The sequence below is a fragment of the Ranitomeya variabilis genome, chromosome 2 (genome assembly GCF_051348905.1).
Source record: "Ranitomeya variabilis isolate aRanVar5 chromosome 2, aRanVar5.hap1, whole genome shotgun sequence".
Taxonomy (NCBI): domain Eukaryota; kingdom Metazoa; phylum Chordata; class Amphibia; order Anura; family Dendrobatidae; genus Ranitomeya; species Ranitomeya variabilis.
In genome coordinates this window covers 861,610,462-861,630,153 of record NC_135233.1, presented here as the reverse complement: position 1 = coordinate 861,630,153, position 19,692 = coordinate 861,610,462, and the positions used below count along the sequence as shown (strand labels likewise).

Genomic DNA, 19,692 nt, shown 5'->3' with positions numbered 1-19,692 from the left:
TAATGTTCTTTTTAAACTTTTTGTTTTTCCCATTCTGCGAATTCAGCGTGCCAATCTGGCATCAGTTGAACATCCCTTTGGCGGATATTAGCTACTCACAAATGGCACCCTTACAAAATCCAGCTGCTACAGCATCTCAACGAGGATGACCCAGATCGGCGCACTGAATTTGCAGAATGGGCAAAACAAAAATTATATTTGTTTTTGGAATGAGAAAAAGGTGAATGTCCCCTGAGTTTTTTTTAAATGCACATTCCACTTTTCCACAAGTCATTGCTAACTTGTAATAGCAAAAAAAACATTTCAACATGTCTGGACACCAGCGGTTGTGGAAACCCTACTGTTCGTTTTGTGGACGGTCCTGTATGTGCATCCTAAATGGATGTAAGGAGGGAAACACTTATTTATTGTACATAGATGTGACACCCTTTGAGTGAGAATGACACTACTAGGTCCTGCGTATTTGTGCCAATACTTTATTTGAAGGTTAAGGTAATTTTTTTTAAAATATAACAAAGAACAAGACAAGAACACACTTGACCAACAGTAAATATAAATATAGTTATATTGATTAAGAATATATTTATTAAAGCTTGAATTGAGCCAAGATATATAAAAGATTAATATTAAAAATACACTAAACATGACATTAGATGCAGTGGTGAAGGGCTTTTCTATGGCGACATACACACCCTTCAGTGGTCCCCAACATTAACATTCAGCTAGTCATCCCTGATTTAATCCTTTAAATGGTACAACAACATAGAACAATGGAAAAAGTTGTGTGAAGTGTCAGGGTCCTAGACTGATGTCATCCATACATTAACACCTAACATGATATTATGGCTTACTTCTATGTATACGGCAAAGACGTATCTGTGAGACACTTGACACTTTAACAATATCAGCTTTACTTAAAACCCAACGCTGCCTCTCGCGAGTGAATAGCCAAGTTTGTTCCGGTTTCCAATGAAGGACATGAATCCAACGTATGTCTCAATTAGAAGTGGTTGATTTAAGATCAAAGCTCCATTTGCTCGCCCTGGCACAGGGTTAGTCTTGTGTGATTCTTGGACGGCTTTTACCAATTGATCATTAAAGACTGAAATCTACAGACATAGGAGAAATAAGACAGTGACTGAAAGTTAGACGTTCGGACTGCTACAAGTTATGCTTCCACATATAAAAATATGTACCTGGCCAGTTATAACGAGCAGCTAATGTTTTCATATATACTGTATATCTATATAGTTTTTATACACAGAAGAGTCACCATTTATTTTAACCCCTTCATGTCCAACCCAATTTCCATTATTGCATTTTTTTTCCCTCTCCTCTTTCCAAGAATGATAACTTTTTACTTCTGATGATATAGCTGTATGTGGGCTTGTTTTTTTGTGGGAAGAGTTTTTAATGACACCATTCATTTTGCCATATATTGTACTGAAAAATTGTTTCTGTTGATGGAGCTATGTGAGAATTTGTTTTATAATGTGGAGAGATGTAGTTTTTATTGATAACATTTTTGGTACATACAATGTTTTAATTGCATTTCTGGACAAGAGAAACAGTGTATATATAAGAATCATTCCAGAACTTTTCCCCTTTTAATGTCACCTAAAAACTGTACAATTCAATTGTAAACAAAATAAAATTTTTCGGGTGGAAAAAGAAAAATAAACAACTAAAATAATGTGTTTGCATAAATATGCACACCCTTAAACTAATACTTTGCTAAAGTAACCTTGTAAGTTATGATACCATTCAGTCTTTTTCAGTAGGAGTCTATCAGCATGGCACGTCTAGAATTAGCAATCTGTACCCACTCTCCCTTGCAGTAGCGCTCCAAATCTGTCAGATTGTGAGATTTGTGGTTAAACAGTAGCGATTGAAGTTATGTCAGCTCCTGAGTCTTCGCCACATACGTCCATCAGACAATGGACGTACTGGTAGGCCCGGGTCATACAAATCTTTTTGCTCAAGTATAGTTAGAGTTTCTCCCACAATGGCAATATATATATATATACACTCACTGGCCACTTTATTAGGTACACCTGTCCAACTTCTTGTTAACACTTAATTTCTAATCAGCCAATCACATGGCGGCAACTCAGTGCATTTAGGCATGTAGACATGGTCAAGACAATCTCCTGCAGTTCAAACCGAGCATCAGTATGGGGAAGAAAGGTGATTTGAGTGCCTTTGAACGTGGCATGGTTGTTGGTGCCAGAAGGGCTGGTCTGAGTATTTCAGAAACTGCTGATCTACTGGGATTTTCACGCACAACCATCTCTAGGGTTTACAGAGAATGGTCCGAAAAAGAAAAAAAATCCAGTGAGCGGCAGTTCTGTGGGCGGAAATGCCTTGTTGATGCCAGAGGTCAGAGGAGAATGGGCAGACTGGTTCGAGCTGATAGAAAGGCAACAGTGACTCAAATCGCCACCCGTTACAACCAAGGTAGGCCTAAGAGCATCTCTGAACGCACAGTGCGTCGAACTTTGAGGCAGATGGGCTACAGCAGCAGAAGACCACACCGGGTACCACTCCTTTCAGCTAAGAACAGGAAACTGAGGCTACAATTTGTACAAGCTCATCGAAATTGGACAGTAGAAGATTGGAAAAACGTTGCTTGGTCTGATGAGTCTCGATTTCTGCTGCGACATTCGGATGGTAGGGTCAGAATTTGGCGTAAACAACATGAAAGCATGGATCCATCCTGCCTTGTATGGAGCATCTTTGGGATGTGCAGCCGACAAATCTGCGGCAACTGTGTGATGCCATCATGTCAATATGGACCAAAATCTCTGAGGAATGCTTCCAGCACCTTGTTGAATCTATGCCACGAAGAATTGAGGCAGTTCTGAAGGCAAAAGGGGGTCCATCCCGTTACTAGCATGGTGTACCTAATAAAGTGGCCGGTGAGTGTATATATATATATATATATATATATATATATATATATATATATATATATATTTTTATTTTTTATTTTTTTTTTTACAAAGCACAGTATCTGCATGACCATTGGTAGTACTCTTTTTTTCTAGTACCTTTGTGTCATCTCCTTTTGCCCCTTGGTGCATCCAGCTTCACAGAGCGGAATGGACATTTCTTTTATCTGCTAAAGCTACATTTCCCAGCAAGCACCCTGCTTCTACTCCCCTGTGTTTTCTGATAAAGCTAGATCTCAGCTTGGCCATTTTTTCATTTTATGGATGAAGTGACAATTGCCAGTTTTGAATGTAGTGACTGTGACCCACTACTTGACCAATGTTCAAAACTACTTAAAACTCCATATTCTGTTGGTAGTTCTTATGGACCTATAGAGCATGATCATGTTCTCTGTGCATGCAGAGCTGAGCATAAATAGCCGCGTCGGTTTTTCTTGCACTAGGCTAGGTCATTAGGTGCAAATGCAACTGGCGTTAGTGGGATCTTCAGAGAAGAGCATAACTAAGCAATGCTAGAACCCGGCTGTCAGATGTTTGATCACACATGGTTTTAGGTGCATCCATGCTCAGCTGACAGCATTACAACTACTGGAGGATGGATTCAGTGGCAATGGTGGGTAAAGAAAGCTCTGGGGGACAATATAGGCTTTACGGACACCCGATTAATTCTGTAAATACTGAGACAAACTTATGATGTTGAGAATAACCTTCTCAATACATATTTGTTTTCTACTTGTCTTGAAGTTTACAAGTTTTTTCTTGTACTTTCTGCTGGTAAAGCACACACCGCCCTCTAGTGGAAATGTTAGAGTACATTTTTTGCCAATCTGAGTATATAAACATTACTAAACTACCATGAATTTGATTGAAAAACTGAAATACTTATGATCACCGCTGCAGTCTGACCCTGAAGAGACCTGATTAAAACATGTGTTTGCTTCTATTTGTAAATGCTCCGGAGTTCATGTTTTAGGAGAAATGTCATCCTCCTACAGAGTACAGTGGGTGCACACTCCAAACAGAGTTTTCCAGCCCACATAACTGAATTCCGCACGGCACCTGTCATATGACCAGCGCTGCTGTATACCAAATATGTGACTTCAATGGATGGACGTCACTTTCACCTACTCAGCAACTTAAAAGATTTACTGTCCTGGACAGCAACGTCCTAATACTTCCGTCTGTGGGAGACCTGACATGACGGGTTTTCTTAGTATGTACAAGTGAAGCAATCCTCTATATTGGCTGGCCAAACATATAAGGGTAGGTTATTCAGCAGTGGCAGAGTGTAATAATGGCCGCGACTGCTACATATCACACCACTATATACATTTACCTGGCTGATGGCAGAGAACTTTTCAGAAAAGGTACTTAGCGGGTGATTGATGAAGGTTGTGTACGGAAGATCACTAGACAAAGGGTTCCAGCGGGCAACAAAGGAGGCCTCGCGCAATTTATCCCAGTAAATACGCAGTCCTTCTCCATCTCTCCTGAAAAGAAGAAATCGCAGGTCTTTACATATGTATCAAACGTGCCCTGGAGAAATCATTCTCAGAAATGATGGTGCAATACACAGTGACACATACGGCATGCAAATAATATCACAATATGTAACACATTGTTGTAAAACCCTAATCGTTTCTGATAAGGATGTTGTCAAAAGAGGATCAGCTTAACAAAACCCCTATGTCACCATATTATACGGCCAGCAGAGCTAGATTTGCCACAATCGTCAATTTCTGAGGCTACTCAATTATCTGTGTTAAGATGAAAATGTTCTACAACAAATACGCTTTATATAAATTGACTTTAATAATTAATTTGCTCAAATTGTTAATTTTTTGGGGCCTCAATTTAGCTGGCTTATACGGATATAGAAATGTGGGCCTTTATGTTTCAATTCCTTGCAATTTTCCACCAATGAGCTTGCGGTCAGTGAATGACAAAGCTTTAGTTTACAATCAGGGCCTGCATTTCCCTACATCCTGCTCGCAGATCAGAGGTCTCCATTCTTGTCAATGATCTCGTGTTCACACTACGCTTCTTACCGGCGGACAAAAACATCGGTTTCTCTCCTCTCTCAGGTGTTTTGTAAACCTGAAGCACCTTTTCCTGCTTTTTTCTTTTCTTTTATCATTTCCTGAGTTTTTTTTTTTTTTACCAAGTCTGTATTTTTAGCACATTTTTCCAGGATTTTCCTGATTTGTTTGATATCCATAAAGAAATAAAGAAAACATTAGCATTTTTTGCAGTGAAAATTGTGAAACAAAGCCTTCTAGGTGTTTTTCGTTTAGCTTTCCTATTTGACTTGTATTATAAAGTATTGAGCTTCTTACTAGTGGAAAATGCCTGAAGAATCGTCAACTCACTTCCTTTAACCGCAGAATTTGAAGCTTTGCATAGAAAAAAATCTGTACATTCTTATGAGTGTTTTCCACAGGTGTTAACAGTAGAAAAAGAGGCCGAGCAGACATACCATTAGAGTCTAGGCTGCTTAGCTCAAGAGCATTGTAGTAAGGTTTCACTGGTACACTGATGTGAAAAACTAAAAAAAAAACCTAAATGGAAACCCCTTTAAAAAGGTATCTGTCAGCAGGATTTCATCTACCAAGCTGTTTATATGCACACTTTTAAAGACAAGTCCAGCATTACCTTAAGGCCATGTTCACACTTTGCGGGTTTTACCGCGGATCCGCAGTGTTTCTGTAGCTGCGGGTCCGCAGCAGTTTCCATTGCGTTTACATTTACATGTAAACCCTATGGAAACAGTAATCCGCTGTGCACATGCTGCGGGAAAAACGCAGCAGTTTACAACCCGCAGCATGTCACTTCTTTGTGCAGAATCGCTGCGATTCTGCACACATAGGAATGCATTGTTCCGCTTACTTCCCGCATGGGGCTGTGCCCACGATGCGGGAAGTAAGCGGATCATGTGCAGATGGTACCTAGGGTGGAGGAGAGGAGACTCTCCTCCAGGCCCTGGGAACCATATTAGTGTAAAAAAAAAAGAATAAAAATAAAAAATAATGATATACTCACCTCTCAGCGCTGCACGCGGCCGTCCAGTCTCAGGGTTGCTGTGCGAGCAGGACCTGCGGTGACGTCGCCGGTCACATGATCGTGATGACGCCGCGGTCACATGACCGTGACGTCACGAAGGTCCTTCTCGCACAGCATCTTTGGAACCGGATCGCCGCATGCAGCCGAGGAGATTGGACGTCAGACGGTGAGTATAACCATTTTTTATTATTTTTAACATTACTATTGATGCTGCATATTACTGCATATGCAGCATCAGTATAGGAGTAAAACCAGCAGCGGAAACTGGAAGACAAACCGCGATAAATCTGCAGGGATAACCGCAGCGGTTTTGCCCTGCAGATTTATCAAATCCGCTGCGGGAGAACCCGCAGAGCACACCGCAAAGTGTGCACATAACCTTACTTGGCCAGTCCCTTCCTCCATTACTGAGAAATCAGTTTGAATTGATATGCAAACGAGACTAAAGAACTATTTGTAGAGCCCCTGTCACTACAGCTCTATTCCTTGCCCAGCGCCGCCCCCTCTGGTGTGACTAACAGCCTACATGATTTGTGAATTTAGGCAAAGGAATCATCAGCCAAACAGGAGGAGGCAGCCTGCGCTGGGCAGGGAATAGAGCTGGGGTGACAGAGGCTTCAGACCTACAGCCTCTTTCACATGTTGATGCAAATGCTGATTTCTCAGTAATGGAGGAAGGAAATGGCTATGTAAAGGTATTCCTGGACTTGTCTATGAAAGAGCTATATATGCATATAAACAGTTTGTGCGGTGAAACTACTCACAGATTCCCTTTAAAGGGTATAAACTCCAAAATAAGTAGCTGTACAAAGCCCAAGGTAACCAAGTACTGTAATACGCTTTTTCATGTTTACGACTAATTTAGAGGGCTCTGGAATGGTATTGAACATAGATTGCGTACGATTTATTGCCCACTACTAACCGTTTTGCATAGGCATATACACATTACTTTTTGCAACCAACACCTAATCAGTACAATTTGTGGTCAATGGCGGTATACAGCTAATCATGATACTGCGGTAACAACCACCCAATGTGTTACGACTGTGAATTTTGCTGCTTGAGTGCAAAAAATATCATGTTCTTCCCTTACCTGAGGACACACGATACTATCTATCAGGATATTTAGAATACATTGGCTAGAATAAAATAATATATTGTATGAGATCCGAAACCTAATAATTTTGGTGTGTAATCCTCTTTAAAAGATTAGATATCTTGCTGGAAAAAAAAAACGATGAATTGTGATGCATGCCATTCCCTCTCTCCATAACACAACAGTTTTATTTCAACATCACTATGTTTTCTTTGCATCTGGTAACAAAACCCCAGCTTAGTGAAAACGCGGTATGTGCGGTTAATGGAAACTCTTGGCAGCAGTCCATTAAAACAATACACACAATAGGGAGTCAGCAGCTTTGTGTGCAAGTACGCTATTGTACAAATTTACTTACCGCCACACTCTTCAGTATTTGACCATCTGTCCTGAAGTGCAGGCATGTGTTAAGTTACAAAGCTTTCCATTACCAGTAATGTTTAAGAAATGTTTCTGGCAAGGACCAGATTATCAAGCTTCATTATAAACCACTTGACAAATGGAATTTCTCCATCTTGGAATGTTACGGGGCTTTTTGCCGCAAAAGATTAATCTTCATAAAAGTGAAAACTTTAATAACCTGCAGCACCACTGACTGTTATCCTGAAATCAATGTCATGAAATGCAACGACAGTTCAACTTTTATAAAGCGACATTGGTCAAGGAACTTGCTAAGGTTTTTCAAATTATTGTAAATATTGCCCAAATTTCCCGCCATTGCAAAAAATGTAATAAATTAAAGAAGCAGAAGTAACTTATTTCATCCCACCGTTCTAGAACTGTGTCCACAGTTTTCTGTATATTCCTTGTGATCGCAACAGCAAATTAACAGCATCTTGTGCAGGATTTCCGATGCCTGTTTTTGGCGAGAACACATGGAGTATGTAAGATGCCACGGATGCTGCCAGTTAAACAGAGACCACTGGTGGAGGACTGGAGATACAGGTACTTCTCACAAAATCAGAATATCATCAAAAGTAAATTTATTTCAGTTCTTCAATACAAAAAGTGAAACTCATATTATATAGTTATTACAAACAAGGTGGTCTATTTCAAGTGTTTATTTCTGTTAATGTTGATGATTATGGCTTAAAGCCAGTCACCCAAAAGTCATTGTCTCAGAAAATTAGAATAATTAACATAAAACACCTGCCAAGGGTTCCTAAGCATTTAAAAAGGTCTCTTAGTCTGTTACAGTAGGCTCCACAATCATGGGGAAGACTGCTGACTTGACAGATGTCCAGAAGGGAATCATTGACACACTCCACTAGGAGTGTAAGCCACAAAAGGTCATTGCTAAAGAAGCTGGCTGTTCACAGAGTGCTGTATCCAAGCATATTAATGGAAAGTTGAGTGGATGGAAAAAGTGTGGTAGAAAAAGGTGCATAAGCAACCGGGATAACCGCAGCTTTGAAAGAATTGTTAAGAAAAGGCCATTCAAAACTTTGATGGAGATTCCCAAGGAGTGGACTGCTGCTGGAGTCATTGCTTCAAGAGCCACCACACAGAGACATATCCAGGTCATGGGCTACAAGTGTCTCATTCCTTGTGTCAAGCCACTCATGACCAATAGACAACGCCAGAAGCCTCTTACCTGGGCCAAGGAGAAAAAGAACTGGACTGTTGCTCAGTGGTCCAATGAGTTGTTTTCAGTTGAAAGAAAATTTTGCATTTCATTTGGAAATCAAGTTATCAGAGTCTGGAGGAAGAGCGGAGAGGCACACAATCCAAGCTGCTTGAGGCCTAGTGTGAAGTTTCCACAATCAATGATGGTTTGTGGAGCCATGTCATCTGCTGGTGTAGGTCCACTGTGTTTTATCAAGACCAAAGTCAGCGCAGACATCTACCAGGAAATTTTAGAGCACTTCATGCTTTGCTCTGCCGACAAGCTTTTTGGAGATGGAAATGTCATTCTCCAGCAGGAATTGGCACATGTCCACACTGCCAAAAGTACCAATACATGGTATAAAAACAACAGTATCGCTGTGCTTGATTGGCCAGCAAACTCGCCTGACCTTAGCCCCATAGAGAATCTATGGGGTATTGTCAAGAGGAAGATTAGAGACACCAGATCCAACAATGCTGAAGGCTGCTATCAAAGCTACCTGGGCTTCCGTAACACCTCAGCAGTGCCACAGGCTGAACACCTCCATGCCACACTGCATTGATGCAATAATTGATGCAATAGGAGCCCCGACCAAGTATTGAGTGCATTTACTGTACATACATTTCAGTAGGCCAATATTTCGGATTTGAAAATCATTTTTCAAGCTGATGTTCTAAAGTATTCTAATTTACTGAGATAATGACTTTTGGGTTTTCATTGGCTGTAAGCCATAATCATCAACATTAACAGAAATAAACACTTGAATTACAACACTCTGTTTGTAATAACTCTATATAATATATGAGTTTACTTTTTATATTGAAGAACTGAAATAAATTAACTTTCTGATGATATTCTAATTTAGAGAGACGGTCCTGTATATGGTGCTTAAACAATGGCGGGTGAAATGTAAAGTGCAGCTTCTTTTAATTTTTTTTTTTACGATTCTGAGTTTGAGCAGTTTTCAGCAAAACTTTTAGGAAAACCCCTTTATTCAGGTAATATGGCACCATATACGGTAACTTAAGTAGCGGAGAATTTGTCATAGAGCGGATTCTGTTACACATCATATTCATAATTTTAAATACTGTAAATAAAAAGTTCTGCTGGAACTAATATAGAAAATCTGACAGAGAAGACTTGGCCACCGAGATAGATCACAGGCAGACCGACGTATGAAAACTCATTCAACTTTCATCCATAAGACTTGGACGGTTTTCATCTGTGTCAGTTTGTTACATTTGTGTGTTTTTTGCACACCCATAGGCTTGAGTGGGCAAGTCTCATCCAAGACTGGGAAGAGACTAGTGCCTGCTACGATTTTTTCACAAAGACGCTCAGTCCATGTGAAATAGCTGTCCTCTATACAGCCCTATTGAGTTACAGTGTGCTGCCCAATTGTCACTTGGACAGCACACGTCCGTATAGAACGCTTGTCTGAACGAGACCTTAGGATGATGCACTAGGTGTACTTGCTTTCCTGAAATGAAATCACAGATAATACATTGAGAAATCACAAGGAATTGTCACACATGACAAACTCAGCTGTAGGAAAAGATTTAAAGTCTGGCTTCACCTTTAGTGAATTTAGTCGAATTCACCAGGAAATCACAGTTATTACCGGAATCGCTTCCGATGAAAGCAGGAGGGTTTGTACAAGAAAGATGGATGGAGGCTATTTCAAGATGACTAAGCTACATTTCCATACACCGAATCCTAAAACAGGGGTTTCCCAGTTTTGCATTAGAAAGCTTATTCACAGAGCAAATGCAAAATTTCATTTCATAACCACTTTCAGCATTTTTGTCTGCTGCCAGTAAAACAAATCAAATGCTACCTTCTATTTGCTCGAAACCCAGGCTGGACTGAAAAATAATATTTTTGCGGTGGCAAACGAGGTAGGGGAGTTATTAGGTGGTTAAAGAGAAGCTGTCAGCAGGATATTCGCCTGCCCCGCTTCATTTGTCACTGAAACTTCAAGGATAGATTTCTCAAAAATGCCCCAACGAAATACTACAAGCAATGTGTGAATGTAGTAAGCATTAAAGGGGCTTTACACGGATGCTTTTAATTGGAGTTAGATATCCTGCAGACAGGTCCTCTTTAAGTCACCTTCTCTACAGATAGACATGCTGCTGTCAGTGAATGGAAACATTCTTGATTGCATCCATAGGACAAAAATATTTTTGATCATGTAAAACTCCTACAGCTCAGGACAAGGGAGGTATCCGATACCCTTACGGGTGTTCTCTACATGCAGGTGTAATAACGCCGAGTGCTGCCACACATTTCGTCTCCCCTTCTAGATTGGCCAAACAGATTTATATACATTACAAGAATGACCAATGGATTTTAATAGGTTCCTGAGTAATTTGCCCTATAGGCAAAATCCTTACAAAATGGCAAATGTTGTCAAGCACATAAAAATGAATATGAAAAAAAAGTATTACAGATTCATGACACACAAATCAAAAATATGGTGCCCTGCTGTAGGTCTATATGGACCCTCCAATTTAGAGGTTTTTACAGAGAATCTATGAGAAAAATATCATTCCATGCTCCATTGTCTGCTGTATTACACAGTCTTTCCTCCCTAGTATCCACAACACGTTTGTACTTGGTAACAAATTCTGCACCAAATTGCATCTAATGTCCCCAAATACAACATATCCTAAATGTTTCATGACTGGAGCCCCGACTGATAAAGGGAACGTAGGTCCTTTGTCCCTTTACACATGCATGCTGATGCTACAATCACTGTCTATAGGTTTGATAATATACAGTGGGGAAAAAAAGTATTTAGTCAGTCACCAATTGTGCAAGTTCTCTTATTGAAAGCAATAGTGAGATAGAATTGTTTGCTTTCAATATGTGAAAGGTTGCCACATGATTACTTAGAGATATAAAGGCACCTAGGACTATCACTGGACCATCCCTGATGAAGGAATCCATGAATTCCGAAACGCGTAGGATTATTGGTCCAGATTACACTCCGTAGCCAGTCATGTGATCAATCAAGGTCCTGCAAGTCTATTGCACCTTGCTGGCTCTCATAGCAGTATTCGGCTCACAAACACTGAGGGACGCCTGTCATGTGACATAGTAACATAGTTAGTAAGGCCGAAAAAAGACATTTGTCCATCCAGTTCAGCCTATATTCCATCATAATAAATCCCCAGATCTACGTCCTTCTACAGAACCTAATAATTGTATGATACAATATTGTTCTGCTCCAGGAAGACATCCAGGCCTCTCTTGAACCCCTCGACTGAGTTCGCCATCACCACCTCCTCAGGCAAGGAATTCCAGATTCTCACTGCCCTAACAGTAAAGAATCCTCTTCTATGTTGGTGGAAAAACCTTCTCTCCTCCAGACGCAAAGAATGCCCCCTTGTGCCCGTCACCTTCCTTGGTATAAACAGATCCTCAGCAAGATATTTGTATTGTCCCCTTATATACTTATACATGGTTATTAGATCGCCCCTGTGGTTCTGGGATTTTTGCTCACCGTTCTTGTGATCATTTAACCCCACGGGGTGAGATCTTGCGTAGAGCCCCCGATCGAGGGAGATTATCAGTGGTCTTGTATGTCTTCCATTTTCTTATTATTGCTCCCACAGTTGATTTCATCACACCACGCTGCTTGCCTATTGCAGATTCAGTCTTCCCAGCCTGGTGCTGGGTTACAATTTTGTTTCTGGTGTCCTTCGACAGCTCTTTGGTCTTCACCATAGTGGACTGTGACTGTCTGAGGTTGTGGACAGGTGTCTTTTATACTGATAACAAGTTCAAACAGGTGCCATTACTACAGGTAATGAGTGGAGGATGGAGGAGCCCCTTAAATAAGAAGTTACAGGTCTGTGAGAGCCAGAAATATTGCATGTTTTTAGGAGACCAAATGTTTATTTTCCATCACAATTTGCAAAATAAATCTTGCCAAATCAGACAAGGTGATTTTCTGGATTTGTTTTCTCATTTTGACTCTCATAGTTGTGATCTACCTATGATGTAAATTACTGGCCTCTCCAATCTTTTTAAGTGGGAGAACTTGCACAATTGGTAGCTGACGAAATACTTTTTTCCCCATTGTGCTACATTGCTTGGCTAAATAGTCAGTGCTTTATACAAAGAATGGAGTGTAGATGTGCACACATGACTGCCGCTTCGTTCAAACAGGGAGCACAGCACTTCAGCTCTTGTGACTGTTGGGACCCCCAGTGATCATACCCTTATCACTTTTCTATACATAGGTGATAAATAGTGATTATGAGTAGCCACTTTACATTTCCCTGCAATTCTCAGGATACCTTTATATTCACTGGTACAAACGGTGGTAAATTTACAGAGACAGTGCTGCCAAGTGACTGCTGGTCGTATCTTGTACAGAGGATTTTCGGGGGACATTGGGCAGAGCTCTTTTGTATAATTTCCCCGTATATTCATTCCCCCCCCCCTAATTTCTCAATTTTTTTCTCCTCTGTTTCCTCATTCTAACCTATCTTTCCTTATTATAATATAAATCAATAAAAATATTTGAAAACAATTTCTTTTGACATCTTTCGTCAGTGTTTCCTTTTTATACATCCCATGATCTCTCATGTACAAGTAGTAGAAATTAACTGCAAATTTAGTAAAAAAAAAAAACAACAACAAATATGCTGCTGATTTTAGTTTTCTAAAGCATTCACCAGAAAAATAAATCATAGCCAAAGGTAAAAAAAGAGTTAGATTTATGACAAAGGTGCTGGGTGTGTTCCTGAAAGTATGCAGGCAGATTGGGAGGCGCTGGAATAAAGTGCTGTGTGGGGATCACCGGCATCTGTAACCCTGCCCAGCTGTAAAGAAATAAGGTATTCCTGCTCCACCTAAAGAAATGTGACTCCTTGTGTACATTAAAAACACAAAGAAAGGAACCGAGCTGGCATCTCTGAGGGTATTAAAAGCTGTTTTGCTGACTGAATGACCTCAAAATGAAATATTTTCCATGACGAGAATAAAAGACGCTGGCACGGTGTCAGACACTAAGATTGCACAGTGTCTCGAGTCTATCCATGCCCTCAGGCTCTTACAAACCTAAAAGGCAGGTGCTCCTTTATCTGCTCTTTGCTCACCTGGCTGTTAACCAGCATGCTCCTAAGACCTCACCTCTTCTCCATTAACTGTTTGTTAGCTTTGGCCAGCAAGGAAGTGAGTTATTAAGTGGAGTGAGTAGCCAGAGGCTGGAAGATTTGGCTCAACTATAAAGCCATGGTGCCAGGAAACGCTAACCTGGAGCTATAGGCTTATCTTCAGTTTTATCCCGTAAAGAAAAAAACCTCTGATACACCGTAATAACAATAAAAGTCCAACTAGGTACCATCCACCCTCCACCATAAACCTATTGAGATATCCTACTTATACACATGGCTGCTTAGTTGGAGTCAAGATCAATTTTCAGTGGAGTCAGTAAAAATGTACACGACTAACAACTTGGAGAAAAACATTTTCTGCTATTAATATTGCATAATTAACTTTAATATGAATTTAGAAAACTTTAGAGATGCTAACATCCTAAATATTGTTTTCATGTTTTATCAATATATGGCCCCTATTTATAGAAAAAAAACCTGACACATCCAAGGTGTTGTATAAGTGTCTGATGTTACTATTTTATTACAGAACATTTGTTAGTACCAATTATTGGCCATAGTCCTCCTTATACAATGCTTTACCAATGTAATAGTATATATCATAAGTTTGTGTCAAAATGTTAAAGAGTTCTTCAGTTTGGAAAGTTATTTCATATACTCCATTAGGGAATACTGAATTACAGGAATAGGTGGGATCCTCTGTACAGGTAAAAATAGAGAACGGTAACGAAAGGTTGTCTCTAGCCCAGGAGAACCTGTCTTGTCCCTCGTCATGCAGACGACCCAATGATTGGAGTAGACATCTTGTAAGACAGTGTTCCCCAACTCCGGTCCTCAAGAGACACCAACAGGTCATGTTTTCTGGATTTCCTTAGTATTACACAGGTGAAGGAATTCTTTCCTGTGCAGGTGGTGGAAATATCACCTAGCCAATACTAAGGAAATATTGAAAACATGACCTGTTGGTGGCTCTTGAGAACCAAAATCGGGGTCTACTATTGTAAGGTATTGTTCGGATGAACATATTAAAACACAAGTAACCTAATACGTGCAGAAATGGTGCAGAAATTCTGCAACATCTAAAACTCACCAAAAGCTCATCGTGAGAACTTCGCCTCAAAGGGAAAGTATAATAGAAACATGTGCAACACTTCTGCATTTTACATCCACTCCTGGTTTTGGCTTAAGGTACCGTCACACTAAACGACATCGCTAGCGATCCGTGACGTTGCAGCGTCCTCGCTAGCGATATCGTTTAGTTTGACACGCAGCAGCGATCAGGATCCTGCTGTGATGTCGCTGAATAAAGTCCAGAACTTTATTTGGTCGTCCGATCGCCGTGTATCGTTGTATTTGACACCAAAAGCAACGATACCAGCGATGTTTTACACTGGTAACCAGGGTAAACATCGGGTTACTAAGCGCAGGGCCGCGCTTAGTAACCCGATGTTTACCCTGGTTACTAGCGTAAAAGTAAAAAAAACAAACAGTACATGCTCACCTGCGCGCCCCCAGTGTCTGCTTCCTGCTCTGACTGAGATCCGGCCCTAAAGTGAAAGTGAAAGCACAGCGGTGACGTCACCGCTGTGCTGTTAGGGCCGGAGCTCAGTCAGTGTCAGGAAGCAGACGCTGGGGACGCGCAGGTGAGCATGTACTGTTTGTTTTTTTTTACTTTTACGCTGGTAACCAGGGTAAACATCGGGTTACTAAGTGCGGCCCTGCGCTTAGCAACCCGATGTTTACCCTGGTTACCCGGGGACCTCGGCATCGTTGGTCGCTGGAGAGCGGTCTGTGTGACAGCTCTCCAGCGATCAAACAGCGACGCTGCAGCGATCGGCATCATTGTCGCTATCGCTGCAGCGTCGCTTAATGTGACGGTACCTTAACAAATACTGATGTAAAAAGCTCACCAAATACTCAACGTGTGCACGTGGCCTTACTTCTCAGTCATTCATCAGCACTCATCAGAGTGTGACGTAAGCCTTTAATTGTCTCAATACAACACTGCAATACCTTCCTATGTAAAAACAAACAATCTAGGTCCTGAGATCAGCAATGACTGACATCCCAGGGATTAAATGGACAGTGTCAGTGTTAACTCTGATCTAGGCAGATGCATTGCTTGGGTAAAACAGTGGCCTTTTACTTACGGGAAAGAGGAGTTAATATACTTTTTACTTTTTAATAAAGGAAAAATAAATATCTTTGTACCGTGTTTGCCAGTAAATAGAAAAATAATCAAATTTGAGAGTCCTCACTCTAACTGAAATGATGGTAACAAATAGCAAGCTTTCCACACTACTCAGGTCCCTACTATGTCTGATGATGGAACTCGAGTAGTGGCGAAAGCTGCTATTTGTTACTTTTTAATAGCAAACTAAAAAGATGGCATCAACCACTAAGGACTCTCATTTTTGATAATTTTTCTACTTTTTTAGTAGTTAAAAACTACCTGTCGTACTTGAAAGTTGTTTGTGACCGTTACACTACAGGGTCAACATCTAATATAGAAGTCTCCAATGAGTTGCTCAGAGAATGATATTTTCTGTAGACGACCTTCATATTAGTTCCACACGGACCGCTACAAAGCCCAAGGGCACAATATCCCTGTCAAACTTAAACATAAAGCTCTGATTTTGAAGGCAGTTGCTCTATGGAACAGTTAGGGCCCCTGTATGATACGGTATATATAACAGGCATACATTGCTACACTAATAGCATCACACTACCATTCATATTTTCAGCATTCTGTGTTTTTTCAATGTAAGGTAAGGCATAAAACAGATTTAAACAACAGACCATGCACCATTGTACCAGTCTGTAGCCCTGTAAATGATGCTGTGAAGACAAGGACACCCTGTTAGTACATCAGGTAGAGAACACAGCGTTTCCAGTTCTGCACTAACTGGGCAATGGCCCAAGTGTTAATCCTGCAGATAGGCTATCATTGAAGGATTCTTTTTAGGACATACCACAGGCTTGTAACACACTGCATTGCTAATCCCATAAATTTGACTCCACTGCTTCCGCCAGGATTTTCATTATATGGTCCGTATGGGATATAAAGCAACAGGAAAGTCACTCCATTGTTGTTTTTGTGTAAGTGAAGTTGAACAATTCTTTGTAGTTTGCAGATCTACTTTATGAATGTAAATGATGATTATCGTTAGTGATTTGTAAAATATCTTCCGGCCGACAACAATCTTCTGTTTGTTTTCTAGAGATCAGTATCATGCTGTGCTGCACAATAAGGTGACTTATTACTGAAGATTACCAAAAATTTCATGTCAATAAGAAAAGACTTAAACAATAATACTGAAGTTTAAATATTTTTTATCCTGGAAGCTATAGATCAGTTTTTCATTTATGTTCAAAGAGAATTTATCAGAAAAAGAGATCACTGCGAGTACAGTGAGAAAAAGTCTCACGGTGCAGCACTGAGCTCAGAGAGTTCACCTGGAGAAATGAGAAATTTCTCCCAGTGAACTCACCTCTGCACCATGAGAATTTTTCTCACGGTGCTTGTGGTAATCTAATTTTCTGATAAATCATCAGAAATGATCTCACCGGATGTCACAAAGGTTCAGGGGCCTGGCACACAGCCTCAGTTACCGGCGGTATCATCGATGATGTCACCACTGCTCACTGAGGCTGCGCTAGCAGCACCTCATTCCCCAGTGGTTCTCAGCCTGGGCGGTCGCATCTTGGCACTGTCCAGATTGAAAAATGCTTACCCCTAGAGATGCATTGTAGCGTGGCGTGGTTGTTTCTTATTTTTGTTTTATTACAGGAAATGAGGGCTTCAATGGAATGGGCATTAGGTGAGTATAACTGTGTTTGTTATATTTAAATAAAAAAGGAAAGGTGTGTTTTGTTTTTAATTTCAAATAAATTACTTTATTCTGGTTGTGTCTTTATTTACCATATAATTATAGGATTAGTAATGGATAGGTGTCTTATAGACGCCTCTCCATTACTAAGCTGTGGGCTTGATGTCACCGGACATCAACCCCACAAGTATGAACCCCAATTGCCATTGCCACAGGGAAAGTGGGAAGAGCTGGGCCAAGTGCCAGAATTGGAACTTCTAATAGATGTGCCTTTAGGGTATGTTTCCACATGCCGGATTACATCCGGATTAGCTGCAGATTGAACGCTGCATACAGCCGCAGCGTTCAACCCGCAGCGTCCAGATGTTACAGCATAGTGAAGGGGATTTTATGAAATCAAGTCTCCACTAGTCGTGTGAACACGCATCCGGCTGCCCTGCATTTACGGACATGCGGAGCGTCTTTTTAGAGCCCTATGAAAGGGGTGCAGAGATTCCGGATGTGTGCAATGAACACATCCGGAATCACCGCACGTACAGAAGGGGGCGGCGCTTTGGGCGGAGCGGGTTTTCCGCTCCGTCCCAAGCGCCGTCATTACGGACCGTGGACACGGACCCTCAATGGGAGGCTGCTGGCTGCTATTTTTAGACTGAGGGGCAATATCCATGGCCCCTTACCAGCCTGAGAATACCAGCTCCCATTTGTCTGCTATCGCTTGGCTGGTTGTCAAAAATGGGGGGTCCCTACACCATTTCTTTTAGTTATTTGAATAATTAAAAATAACAGGGTGGAGACCCCTCTATTCTTGATAGCCAACCTTGCTAAAGCTGACAGGTGAGGGTTGCAGCCCGCAGCTGTCAGTTTTGCCTGGCTGGTTATCAAAAATACAGGGGAACCAATGCTGGTTTATTTTTTAAATTACTTATTTACAGCGGAGGTGCCAGTGGATGAATATTCCCATGAGTAGCTCCTGCTCTCGATGTTATTAGCGGCAGCAGATGTAGGCTGATGGGAGCAGTAGTTGCATCAGCTGATGCCAGTGACCGGAGGTAAACTTTTTACCTCTGATCACAGCTGCGGGCACAGGCTGTTATGTGACAGTGTGGGAACAGTGTCTGTCTGACCGGTGTTATGAGGTTATGATTTTACCGCCGATCAAAGGCAGTATGCATGACAGCGCTAGAAACACCCGATGCTCAGGGGACCGAACCCGAACTGTAACACGGACTTCAGAGTGTTAGAGTACCTTGCTCGAACAGTAGTTGTTCGGTACTGATGCCGAACTTTAATGTTCGGGTTCACCCATTTCTAGTCAGGATCTCTTCTCCTATCATCCTTTCTTTTACACAGGCATGCGAGTATCACTAAACTGTATTCAAATGTTGAAGTTTTTTTGCAACTATACCAGCAAAAAAAAAAAAAAAGCATTGTTTTGCCACAATTTTTTTTAAATTTCAGAATAATATGTTATTAATCTACCTCAATTATGACAAAAACTGATTTTGGATTTAATTGTATCAAATCCATATTATTACAACTCAATAAGTTTTGTTTTTTTAGCTAACCAGATTTTTTTACTTTTTCAGATGTCGTTTGCAGCAGGTTTCATGCTCTGTCATGAAACAAATTTGGATTAATAACACGAGTGCCATTGGAGTTGCTACTTTACATTGTACCTAACATATAATCAATGCCATTATTGGGTTAAACCCATATTTGCTTGGATAATGACAGATGTTAAAGAGAAAGGCAAGCTTTTGGATTTAACCAGGGTATGTAAATACCGTAGCTTCCATTATCATTATTTTTCAGTTTATTTAAGTATTATAATAAAACCCCACAAAATTCCAAAGAAAAGGTGTCATAGCTGGGCCAGTCATGACATGCTGTATTCACAGCACACGGCCTTTCTTCAGCGTGCGCCTCTTTTCTTAGTTGGAAACTGGTCATTAGCTAACATGACATGATTTCCTTTACTTGTCAGCAAGTAGAAAACCAACACAAAACTACAGTTATGTTT

General features: G+C 40.7%; 1 protein-coding gene across 1 annotated transcript in view; it reads right to left on the bottom strand.

The window, feature by feature from the left end:
• Positions 1 to 462: 462 nt before the first annotated feature.
• The window catches only part of TPRG1 (tumor protein p63 regulated 1), a 173,120-nt gene continuing 153,890 nt past the window's right edge, over positions 463 to 19,692 (bottom strand). Inside the window, exons 5-6 of the mRNA XM_077290279.1 lie at positions 4,288 to 4,441; positions 463 to 1,109 (exon numbers count right to left, since the gene is read on the bottom strand). Of these exons, the coding sequence (XP_077146394.1) occupies positions 915 to 1,109; positions 4,288 to 4,441 (349 nt within the window). The 3' untranslated portion in view covers positions 463 to 914. The remainder of the gene's footprint in view (positions 1,110 to 4,287; positions 4,442 to 19,692) is intronic.